The sequence below is a fragment of the Hyperolius riggenbachi genome, chromosome 11 (genome assembly GCF_040937935.1).
Source record: "Hyperolius riggenbachi isolate aHypRig1 chromosome 11, aHypRig1.pri, whole genome shotgun sequence".
Lineage (NCBI taxonomy): Eukaryota > Metazoa > Chordata > Amphibia > Anura > Hyperoliidae > Hyperolius > Hyperolius riggenbachi.
In genome coordinates, this window is record NC_090656.1 from 134,739,686 (window position 1) to 134,752,978 (window position 13,293).

General features: G+C 40.8%; 1 protein-coding gene across 1 annotated transcript in view; it reads right to left on the reverse strand.

Moving 5' to 3' along the window:
* MRPL49 (mitochondrial ribosomal protein L49) overlaps positions 1–13,293 on the reverse strand; it is a 20,762-nt gene continuing 7,469 nt past the window's right edge. The window contains exons 2-4 of the mRNA XM_068261731.1: positions 2,091–2,253; positions 861–985; positions 1–330 (exon numbers count right to left, since the gene is read on the reverse strand). Coding sequence (XP_068117832.1) covers positions 184–330; positions 861–985; positions 2,091–2,253 — 435 coding nt within the window. The 3' untranslated portion in view covers positions 1–183. The remainder of the gene's footprint in view (positions 331–860; positions 986–2,090; positions 2,254–13,293) is intronic.

Here is a 13,293-nt window from a genome sequence, read left to right on the forward strand (position 1 = left end):
TTTCCATATAATGATATTCTTTTATAGGAAAAACACATACACTGAAAATGTGTTGTCTCCACCGAAGGAGAAAAATGTCGGTGGACATAACTAAATATACAGTTTGTGAGCACAGTCCTTGTTATTTGCAGCGGTACACAATTTCTTGCCACGGTCAGTAATATTGTCTCAGTTCTACTTTTGTTAAAAGCCCTTCTCAGCAAGCCACGTCTGCAATTCTTTATCGAAGTATCCTTTGACTCTGATAGTTCGGTTGATCTCATTCACGTGGGTTGCCGGTGTCCCTCCAGTTTGTTGAGTCAAAAAATCTCGTACTTCAGCCTCAAGAGCCTAAGGAAGATACAGAGTTTTATCTACAGTTCCTGTACATTTCACAGTGGACTGAATTTCATCAAGGTCAGTAAACTATGGTACACATTTCAAAGCTCACACCATCAGTGTGGTTCATTCACACAATGGAGAAAGGAACAGGGAAAGCAAAATCTTTGAGTTTTCATTGTGTATCAGACTCCTCCTTTCCAGCCACTGCTGGAAAGCCACAGCACGGTGGTTGCTTCAGACATCATATGCTGTCCCTGACGAGGGGCACAGTGCTCACATCATCTTGAAAAAGGTATCTTATGCTGGGAATACACTGAGTTTTCTTGGCAGATTTACTTTCCAATTGATTTTCTGATCAATTTCCATTCACTTCTATGAGAAAATCGATCAGAAAAACAATCTAAATCAGATCAGACCTGTCGGAAATTATCTATCGAGCCATCTATCTGCCGAAAAAATTCATGTTGTATTCCCTGCATTAGACAGAGAAGAGCTTATTTACAGGATCATTACAATTATAGGTTAATTCATAGACTCACCCATATGTCACCTTCAATCTTTCGTATTATGGTCATCTGACGATTGCCATGAGTGATATCTTTGTATACTGGAATGTTGTGCATGCGAGAACGTCTCACAACGTATGGGAGATCTGGAAGTGTATCTTTACAATCAAAAAAAAAAAAAAGTTAACAATTTTACATGAACAGTCAATAGATAATGTTACATATTTACAGTAAGTAAATATAAGGTGGACATGAGACATGATGGCTAATTTTTCGTTTAAGGAAAGACCTATTGGGTGAATTACAGTACATGTCAGCTTATAGCTGGAGTCACTGGCATTAGTTTGTCAGAAGGCATTACCTTTAAAAATAACGGTATCACTTTCCGTTCATTCAGTCTCCTGAAGTACAGTGGGTGGGTAGATGGTGGAGGGGAGGAGGCATACATATATGAAGACTGCCATTTATTCAAATGGACAACAGCAAGACGTCACATTCACATACAGCCCTGGCCTATAACAGCAAAAGCCCAAATAACACCGACCCCCCCCCCCAACCAGGCTTAAATTAGTGGGTCTAATTTCAAGCTGCATATATTTGAATAAAAATTGACAAATTTGCATAAACTCAGAAGTATTTGCATATCACTGATCATCCCTGTCGCCCTCCGAAATTGTCGACATGTAGCTTGTCGGCAATCTAGAGGGGAAGGAGCACCCCTTGAAGGAGAGGCACTCCTGCAAAATGCCCACAGGAGGCGTTCCTAACACCCCTTCCCCAGCTCTCAATGGGCTTTTCCACTGCCACTCTGCTCTGTGATGAGACACACAGCGCAGAGCTTGCAGCATTGTGACCCCAGGGGTCACTGAAACAAAAACTACAGGATTTCTGGCCACAGGAGCAGTGAAGAGTGACGGCAATTGAGGCTACCTTATCCGCCTAGCCCCCTGGATCAGGTAGCAAGTTTGTTTGTTATTTCTTACAAAAATGCCCACCTCGGGTTCTCCAAAACAGACACACAGGCCTATATTCAAATTCAAGTTAAGAGTTATACACTTTCTTCATCCCTCAGTAAGCTTCTACCATTGGCCATCTGTCTAAACTCTGATCATGTCACAAATATAACATAGCTAGAGATGCTGAGAGTTGGCCAGTGGTAACAGCTGAGTGAAGGAGGAAGAGGTAGCCACAGGTTGACTTTAAGGAACGGACATTTTTAATGGAACATATGCTCCACACAATACATTGTTTTAAAGACAATACCTTTGGGGGGGATCCACCCTGACTGTGTTATTCCTGTATGCTTTGGCGGCTGGGGAACTTGAATAGGCGGTATAAGACGCTCAACAAATCGATACTCATCATGGGACTCTACAATGCCTGGGTACTGGGATGTGGCAGCAGTTCCTGACCCCGTACGTGAACGCTGAAAACACAGAGGAAGTCACTGCATTAGAACTACAGGGTCACTTTCTTTTATAACAGGTTCCTTTGGAAAATTAAAGTATTTTAGAGCAAAACTGTAATGAAAATTATCTGATGAAATAAACAATTGCATCTATAGTACCGGTAGTATTCCTGAATAGTTCTTTCCTGGGAACCCATCCTCTTATTTTGTATGTAAAGGTTAATAATACATTTGAAAAAATGTGTGTACCCAAGACCGTCAAAATGTTAGTCATTCAGCTCCCATTCAGACAAATCTTGAACTATTGAACTTGTTATCTTTTCCCTTCACTTAGATGTTTCTCTCACCCACTTATCAGTGAGATTTATAGTACAGTGAACTGCAGAGAAACTGTTATTTAACCACTTCACCACTGAGGGGTTTTACCCCCTGAGCACCAGAGCAATTTTCACCTTTCAGCGCTCCTTCCATTCATTCGTCTATAACTTTATTATTACTTATCGCAATGAAATGAACTATATCTTGTTTTTTTCGCCACCAATTAGGCTTTCTTTAGGTGGGACATTATGCCAAGAATTATTTTTTTCTAAATGTGTTTTAATGGGAAAATAGGAAAAATGTGGGGAAAAAAATAATTATTTTACAGTTTTCGGCCATTATAGTTTTTAAATAATGCATGCTACTGTAATTAAAACCCATGAAACGTATTTGCCCTTTTGTCCCGGTTATAAAACCATTTAAATTATGTCCCTATCACAATGTTTGGCGCCAATATTTTATTTGGAAATAAAGGTGCATTTTTTTCAGTTTTGCGTCCATCCCTAATTACAAGCCCATAGTTTATAAAGTAACAGTGTTATACCCTCTTGACATAAATATTTAAAAAGTTCAGTCCCTAAGGTAACTATTTATGTATTTTTTTTAATTGTAAATTTTTTAATGTTTTTTTAATTACAAAAAAAAAAAAAAATGGGGAGTGTGGGAGGTAATGAGTTAATTTTATGTGTAAAAGTCATTTATTTGTATGTGAAAAATGTGTAGGGTGTAGTTTACTATTTGGCCACAAGATGGCCACAGTAACTTTTTGTTTTAATGCGACCTCCAAGCTTCCTTCCGGAAGCTTGGAGGAAGAATAAGGAGGCTGGACACGTGAGTTTTTTCTCACAATGATCGCGCTGCCCATAGGAGAGCAGCTGATCATTGCGGGGCTTAGATCAACGAACGGGAATGGATTTTCCCGTTCATTGATCTCTGGGCGAGCGGGCGGCGGCGGTTTTACTAGCGGTGGGCGGCGTGTTTACGAGCGGGAGCGCGGGCAGCGTCGGGAACGCGGAAAGTACGTGTTTCTCCGTCCCTGGTTTTTAAAGGATGGAAAAAGGGGCGGAGAAATACGTACGCGCGGGGGTAAAGTGGTTAAAGCCCTGATTTTTTAAATTCTCTTTACAGGGTCACTATTGTAAAAAATTGTAAAATGTAAAATACATGTGTCTAAGATCTAGTGCTACCTTGACAAAGGGGACCCTGCGTGGCCCTGAAACGAATCGTTGGTCTATGGAATGGCTTGTGTCACGATTTTTTGATTAAATTCTGAACTTGGCTCATACAGAGTGTGCGAATTATCTGGATTATACATATTGTCATTAACAATCCTGCACCTCCACGGTAGGTGTGCAGTTCCCCCGTGAATTTTGTAAGATCTAGAGCTGGTCATATGATTACCACCCTATGTGGCAAAACGATCAATTCCTCTCTGGAAGGAATCGATTTAGTAAGTATTTGATTCCTACCACAAGCTGCACATCGATTTTGAATAGATTCCAGCAGGGAGAATATATTGACAATTGACAGAACTGCAGCATTGGACTGTTCAATGCAGTGCAACGCTATGGGCTGTTGATCTAACGCCATTTCTGCCCCGCTTCCAACCGACCTAGATCCTCCGTCCTGAACGATTGATACTTTCGATATTTTTTTGGTCAAAATTGACTGAACGTCAATTAAAAAAAATGCACAGACTCCTAATGAATTTTAACTGTAATTAAAATAGAACATATGATAACATTTTCTATTTCTCAGATAATAAGATAATAGTCATCATAAATGTATACATACAGTAATAGCTGTGCTTAGTCCACAAAAATGAAATAAACCAATCAAAATTAGTTACTTGTGCTGCTTCAATAAAGCAGTCCCCGTATTTTTAAAGTCAGATATACACATCTGATTGTGACTGTATATATGATGTGTACACAGGAAGCTCTTATATACCGTATACTAAATAACATCTATGCTGTAAATATAAAGCCTGATGTGTAGCCGTGTCACTAATAGAGATGGTCAATGAGATGGAAATAATTCTACGTTGATTCTGATTTATGCAAATGTACTTTACTCATGAAATCAAATAATTTCATATGTTAAAATTTGGTTTGGTGAGTACGAATTAAATGGTACCTGAGAAGGATGAAAAGAAAAGTTTTATACATACCTGGGGCTTCTTCCAGCCCCCTTCAGGCTAATCAGTCCCTCGCTGTCCACCTCCACCACCTGGATCTTCTGCTATGAGTACTGGTAATTTAGCCAGTCAGCACAGTCCACAGCCAGGAGCGTTCTGCACCTGCGCAATAGTGCTGCGCAGGTGTAGTACGCTCCCGACGGCGGAGTGTGTGCATGCGCATTAGGCCAGAGTGGCTCAAGTACCCAGACTCATAGCAGAAGATCCAGGTGGCGGAGGAGGACAGCGAGGGACTGATTAGCCTGAAGGGGGCTGGACGAAGCCCCAGGTATGTATAAAACTTTAATTTCATTTGTCTCATGTTTACTTTGTTACACAGTAGTACTATACTCTACATATGCACTCCCCACCGAGCTGCAGGGAATCCACTGAGAATGTGGTGCACATTGAACACAGAGGTGTTGTCTATCACCCATAAACCTGGTTCAGATTGCGCATGAAGAATGTGTAATAGAGGAAGAATCTCCTTATTCCCCTGCAGAGTACCTGCACATCACTCTTACATGTACCCACAGTTACATTGCCTAGGGCCTGATAGATGTTTTTGTTCTGGTCTGTACCTTTTATAAGTGCTCTTACCAAGGACTAGTTTTAGTCTATGACTAAAGGGAATAAATATGGCAGTCTCCATATCCTTCTCACTTCAGTTGTCTTTTAAAATTCCTAAGCGTTGGCAGTTAAGAGATGCATTTTATGTTACATACTTTCAATCAACAAGATTGTAATATGCAAATTAGAGGAGGAGGAGTCAGAGTCGGTGGATTTTTGTACCGACTTCACAGCCCTGCTGATAACGCCTTTAAAGCGGTATTGTCATCATAAAAATCAAATTTCAACAGCAACTGGTCTGAGTGTATTAAGTGATAAAGATGCTAATCCTGCATTCAAAACTTTTTCTGCTGTTATGGTTTGGAGTTATCACATACTTTAGGAGCACTGGCCCTAGTGCCAAACAGTGCCAAAAAGTTGAATGCTGGGAGTTCTTTTTATCTATAATATATTCCTCTTCTTCCATTTATTTCCTTGCCTAGCTGATCACTTCTGTTTACAAGCAAGGCTGAGGTGACTCAGTGATAGGATGTGTAAATAAAAAAAAAGACTCTGGGAGGAGGGCAGCTAATGAATACACAATGGGCAAGAGAAGGGAGGAGGGGGGGACAAGAGTCAGGGATGATATGATGTCAGCATTAGCTTGGCAAAATGGCCACTGGGATTTTCTGCTTTTCCTTTGTAAAATTCACAGGAATCATAGCACAATACATCTGTTATGTAAGTAGAGGTAGTATTTATCTACTTATATATGTTTTTTATTTCTAGGTTAGCATGGGTGTCGCTTGTTCTTTAAGGAATACCGAGGTAAAAATAAATTGATATGACAAACAATTGTATCCATCCTCCTCCTCTTAAAAATGACTATTAGATATTCCACAGCTTTAGTTTATATTCAAAATCTCCTTTTTAAGTTTTTCCTGCTCAATGACACATTCATTGAAGTATGCAAGAGCCAAAATCTATGACCCTTTTTATCTCTTTCCTGCTCTAATTCCTGGTCCACACCATGCAATTTCCCATCAAACCCACAGGTCGAATCGATAATGTCCGACAGGTCCAATCAGATTTCCGATCGATGGGAAACAAGATCGGATCTATCGTAAATTATACATTCAACCTGTCGATCTGATGGGAAATTGCATTGTGTGTTCCAGGCATTATGCTCTAAGACATTTTTATTTGTATAGCGGCAACAGGTTGAAACTCATCAGAATGGGCATTTATATATACGTTCTATTTGCACTAATGGTGCACAAAAAGGACGTTTATAAACACCCATTTTGCATAAAGTTGTTAAATATTCTTTAAAGGCAATGTAGTCTTTGTTAACCCTTGGTTTCACTGATTTCATTTCTGTGAAAGCATTGATGAGGCTATTGGGGCTCTCTTCTATGAGCTAATGAGTTACAAACTCCAGAGAACACTATAAAATCCAGGTCCGTCTTCAGAGGAAAGCAGTGGTCACAGGACCAATGGTTCCCAAAGAAGAAGAAAAGTTTGGAGGCCTAGGGGAAATATAATGGCTATCATTCATAAAGCTTTACCGAATGTGGTAATGCAAAAAACAGCTGACTTTACCGAGCACTTAGGAAAATGTCAATTCATAAAGGCTGTTACCGCATGAAAAGCTAAAATTACCGAGCAGTGAGGTAAATATTGACTTGTGCAGTAAATACTTCAACAAAATGTCAGCAAATGTCACTAAATGTCAAATCACATTACAGCTGTGGAAAAAGGCTTACATTTTACCGCCACCTCCGATGTGCCAAAATCAGTGAGAAGGGTGTGCGAGTCTGGGCGAAACCACCGTTACTCACACAAGCAGAGATGGATAAGCTATGTCTGACAGGTCACACAAGCAGAGACGGATAAGCTATGTCTGACAGGTCACACAAGCAGAGACGGATAAGCTATGTCTGGCAGGTCACAGAAGCAGAGACGGATAAGCTATGTCTGACAGGTCACAGAAGCAGAGACGGATAAGCTATGTCTGACAGGTCACAGAAGCAGAGACGGATAAGCTATGGCTGACAGGTCACAGAAGCAGAGACGGATAAGCTATGGCTGACAGGTCACACAAGCAGAGACGGATAAGCTATGTCTGACAGGTCACACAAGCAGAGACGGATAAGCTATGTCTGACAGGTCACACAAGCAGAGACGGATAAGCTATGTCTGACAGGTCACACAAGCAGAGACGGATAAGCTATGTCTGACAGGTCACACAAGCAGAGACGGATAAGCTATGTCTGACAGGAGCAGAAACCAATAGAATCAGCCCCAGTCTCCTGCTAGTCCCGTTGATAGGTTGCGCAGGCTTTTCGGGTGGAACACGTTTTGTACCCCCAGGCAACGAGCAGAGAGAACAGAACAGAAGAGGCTTCCCTGGAGCCCTTCGGCGGTTTAACCCCTTAGGTTCCTGTTTCTAATGCAGTAGCTTGTAGGTAAATCCCCTAAGCAGGGCATGTGTAAAGTCTCTTGGAAGTTCTTCTAAGCTGTGCAAATAAATAAAATGTTAAGAAAGACTAATGGACAGATTCAGAGCGAGCAGAATGAGTATAACAAACAGTACATGAATCATGTGCATCTAAAGGGATGTCGGGATCCCTCTTAAATAGAACCTAAAGTCACCAAAAAAAAAAAAAAAAAAATGAGATGAACTCACCTGGGGCTTCCCTCAGCCCCCTGCAGACGATCGGTGCCCTCGCAGCCCCGCTCAGATGCTCCTGCTCCCGCCGGCGAACACTTCCGGTTTGGCCGTCACGCATGGGAACGCGAGTGATTGTTCGCGTTCCCAGCCTGTATATCGCCCCCTATGCTGCTATTGCGGCCTCCTATAGCAGCATAGGGGGCAATATAAAGGCTCGGAACGCGAACAATCACTCGCGTTCCCATGCCTGTTGGCCGGTGACAGCCAAACCAGAAGTGTTCGCCGGCGGGAGCAGGAGCATCTGAGCGGGGCTGCGAGGGCACCAATCGTCTGCAGGGGGCTGAGGGAAGCCCCAGGTGAGTTCATCTCATTTTTGTTGGTGACTTTAGGTTCACTTTAAGGTGGCCATACATGGTAAAATTTTTCATTTTTTTCGATTAGATAATTTAGTTTGATTATTCCGTTAGATCGAATGTAAAGATTTTTCCAGCATGTCCGATCTGATTTTTCTCGAAAAAGCGGGATAATCGTTAGAATTTCTTGATTGGAGAAAAAAATATTTTCAACTTTCATTCGATCATTTAGATAGTAGCAAAAAAGTTTCTGTACCGTGTTAGCCAAACAAATTATATAGGTAGAAAAAAAACAACGTTTTGTAAGAAATAATACCTTTTAATGGCTAACTAATAGAGTTAAATGATGCAAGCTTTCTGGGATCTAGTCCCCTTCTTCAGGCATATTTCCAGATGTAAGCTGAAGTAAAACACTGATGCAGATAAATGGTAAACACGAAGATGACAGTTGTGTTGGTTACTGTTTATCCGTTAGGTGTCAGGTGATCAGCAGGCTGGAGCCAGTGAGTTAGTGCAACCATACATGAAATCCAGCAGGTTTCTGAAGATCATGAAGCCAAATCAATCATGTTACATAAGGTGTCATGAATCCTGTTCCACAATTTAAACCTTCTGTTAATGTCTTGAACATTTTCATAAATTTGTACTCAGAAACTTTTCTTGATTGATCATTTTTGAAGTTACCCTTAAGAACAAGTACTTTTAGATCTTGCATGCTGTGTCCTGGTTCACAGAAGTGTTGGCCCACTGGTGTGTCCATTTTACCCTCATTAATTTTAAAGCGGTGATGGTTCATTCTTGTGCGCAGTTTTTGTCCTGTTTCTCCTATATAGATTCCTCTTGAGGGGCATTTCATGCAGCGTATCATGTATACAACATTGGATGACTCGCAGGAAAATTGGTCTTGTATTTGATGATATTTCTGTGAGTTTGGTATTTGTATTTGGCTTGTGCTCAAGATATAAGGGCAGGTCTCACACCTTGTGCTATTGCAGGGTAATGTGCCTGGAGTTTCTGGTGTAGATAATGCACTTCTGATAATCATTTGTCTCAAATTGGGAGGTTGTCTGAAAGCAAGCAGTGGTAAATCAGGAAAAACACAGAAATCACAGAAATATCATCAAATACAAGACCAATTTTCCTGCGAGTCATCCAATGTTGTATACATGATACGCTGCATGAAATGCCCCTCAAGAGGAATCTATATAGGAGAAACAGGACAAAAACTGCGCACAAGAATGAACCATCACCGCTTTAAAATTAATGAGGGTAAAATGGACACACCAGTGGGCCAACACTTCTGTGAACCAGGACACAGCATGCAAGATCTAAAAGTACTTGTTCTTAAGGGTAACTTCAAAAATGATCAATCAAGAAAAGTTTCTGAGTACAAATTTATGAAAATGTTCAAGACATTAACAGAAGGTTTAAATTGTGGAACAGGATTCATGACACCTTATGTAACATGATTGATTTGGCTTCATGATCTTCAGAAACCTGCTGGATTTCATGTATGGTTGCACTAACTCACTGGCTCCAGCCTGCTGATCACCTGACACCTAACGGATAAACAGTAACCAACACAACTGTCATCTTCGTGTTTACCATTTATCTGCATCAGTGTTTTACTTCAGCTTACATCTGGAAATATGCCTGAAGAAGGGGACTAGATCCCAGAAAGCTTGCATCATTTAACTCTATTAGTTAACCATTAAAAGGTATTATTTCTTACAAAACGTTGTTTTTTTTTCTACCTATATAATTCGATCATTTAGATAGAATAAATGGGATAATCGAACATTTTTATTGTACCATGTATGGCCACCATTACTAGTGTAATGCAGTCTCTGCACGAAGATCAGCATGTAACAAAGCAGACCGCTTCACACTGCTCTGCTGTTATCGAACAAGTTTTTGTCTATTGAAGCCGGTAAATTACCAAACTTCTACCGCACCTGTGAACATTTTTATGAATTAGCACACACAAGTATAAATTACTGAATGAGGCATTTTCCTGCCAAATTTTTTTTCCGCACAAACTTTTATGAATGATAGCCAATGTAGCTGTTTCTAGAAGCAGCATTTAGCATCTGGAACCACTTGACCAACTGCAACGCTTGATTAAACGGCGGTAAATGCGGTGACATGAACTCATCCATTCATCTCATTTGCAGTGCGGTGGACCCATAGCATTAAACACTGGGGACAATCGCTAGCAGCCTGACCCAGTCCTAACTCTTGCTGTAGTGAGAAACAGAAAAGGACTTAAAGTGGATCCGAGATAAACTTTTGCACATTTCATAATTGTGCCCCTTACATATAGTCTATAGGGCATTCCTCAAGCCAAATACTTTTTATTTAGTTTTAATACCCTAATTCCCTATAAAACTAAACATGCCTCGCCCACAGCTCCTCCAGCGCTTGGCATTCTGAGTCCCATGTAGCAAAGGCTCATGGGAGCTCAGTCTGGGGAAGAGGGGGAGGCATTACCAGCCAGAGAGGTCAGAGGGAAGGGGGGGGGGGGGAGAGGAGTGGAGTGGAGTTCTCACAGGCTGAGGTGGAGATTTCACAGGTGGACATGCAGAACAGCTTGCCTCTGTAATGATAACACGCAGAGCATGGCTGCCCTCATTGTATCACTGGAAGATATTATCATATACTGTTGAAGCTGTTTGCAGTTAGATTTGCTGTGCAAACTTTCTAAACTTTAGATAAGATATATAGACAAGTTACTTTTTAGAATCAATACACAGTCAACTGACCACAACTTGAATAACCCATCAATCAACTTGATGCAAAAAAACTTTTCGCGCAATGGCGTCTACCGGTTTCACCGGACACGCCGGCTTTCTCAAGACTGAGAAATCCGGCGTGTCCAGTGAAACCAGTAGTTGAGCCCACTAATGCAGTTGTGTATTGTTAAAGGACCACTATCGCGAAAAAAGTAGGCAATTAAAATGTGACAGATGACAGTCCATCTTTTTAAGGGGGATTCTCAGGGCTTTCATTGTTTTCAACAGCATTTCCTGAACAACAGTTGCAAAATCTAACTGACATAATAGTGTGCAAGTGATTAGGGAGGCCGGCTGGTATCTTGCTATTTTGGCAGTTAAACTGCTGTTCAGGAAATGCTGTTGAAAACAAAGCAAACCCTTGAAATACCCTATGAGGAGATGGATTGTCCCAAAACCTGTCGGTTCTGTCAGATTTTAAATGCCTACTTTTTTTCGCGATAGTGGTCCTTTAAAGAAAACCTGAACTGAAAATTAAAAGTCAAAATAAGCATACACAAGTCATACTTACCTCCCGTGTAGTCTACTCCTCAGTGTCTTTCTCCTGTCCCACGTCCTGTTTGTTCACTCTGATCAAGGGAATTTTCCGTCCTTCATTTTGAAAATGGTCATTACCCCATAACAGCTTTCTGGTCAGCACACAGTTAAACTGTAACATCGCCCACTTGAGCCATAGGGAAACATGGACATTTACCTGGTACATAAGTTTTCCTCTCAGCTATCACTGACAGCAACTGATATTTTACTGACAGCAACTGATATATTTCAGATCTGACAAAATATTGTCAGAACTGGAAGGGATCATTGTCAGAAGAAAATGGTGAGCTTCTGAGAGGAACTGATGGCAAGGTAACTATGTAATGTTCATTTGAAGTTACCTCATGTGTTTATTTTAAATATTTTTACTCAGTACAGGTTCTCTTTAAGCCCTCCCCTTCGGAGAGGACCTATGTATGTATAAATTGTGGCTATTGAAAGATGTATTTTAGCTATGACTAAGGAGGGAGTGTGAGGCTCCAATACAGGTGAGCTAATATGTTGTCCAGCCTATTTATGCCTAAATAAAGATTGGACTTTTATACGCCAGTGAAGCGGATCTTCCTTCTTTCCACAGTATTCAAGGGGTGTTGCCGGCCGTGATCCTGCTCTTGGCTGACTTGGTGGGGTGATGAGCGGTATACTTCACTTTGTAACAGGAGCAGGATAAGCCATACCGGCTGTATCCTGCGCTCAAGTCTCCCGGCGGCGATTTCTCTCGTACGCCTGATTTTTTTTATTGACCTGACGAAGTGGGCGATTACCCGTGCATTGTCTTTTTTTTACACTAAGGGCCTATGGTGGCGCTGGCTGCGCTCAAATCTCCTGCGCTGGAATGGAAGTGTTCGTGTCTGTATAGGTGTTTTTTCAGAGTATGATTGAAGGTGTCCAGGCTCCAAGCATGGTGAACAGGCTGTGGGAGAGAGAGTTCCCGAGGAGATGAACAGCCCGAAAGAAGTCCTGGATGCAAGAGTGTGGGGAGGTGACCAAGCTAGAGGACAAATAGGTCTCCTGTGAGGAATGGAGGTTTCGGGCAAAGAGGTATCTGGAGATTAACCATTTCAGCTTTCAGTATAATTTCCCCTTATGGACCAGAGCAATTTTCACATTTCAGCACTCCTCCCTTTCATTCCCCAATAGCTTTATCACTACTCATCACAACTAAATGATCTAGATCTAGTTTTTTTTGTCACCAATTAGGCTTTTTGGGGGTGATATTTTTTTCTAGTAAGTACCTTACTTTGTATGAATTTTAAAGGGAAAAATAAGGAAAAAATGGAAAAAATACATTATTTCTCAATTTTCTTCCGTTATAGTTTTAAAATAAACAGTACTACTATAGATAAAACCCACAAATGTAATTTGTCTGTTTGTCCTGGTTATCACAACATTTAAGTTATGTCCCTAGTACAATGTATGGCGACAAGATTTTGTTTTGAAATAAAGGTGTATTTTTTCCATTTTGTGTTTTCGGTTTTCGCATTGTACTCTATTAATAATTACAAGATCTTACTTGCAAATATAACAGTGATACAACCTCATGACATACATATTTGAGAAGCTGAGTCTTTACGGTAACTATTTAGGTATTCTCTTTTCAATTCTGTTACTTTTGTTGTTGTTTTTTGCAAATGTTTTATTTTGGTGCAGAGTATATGA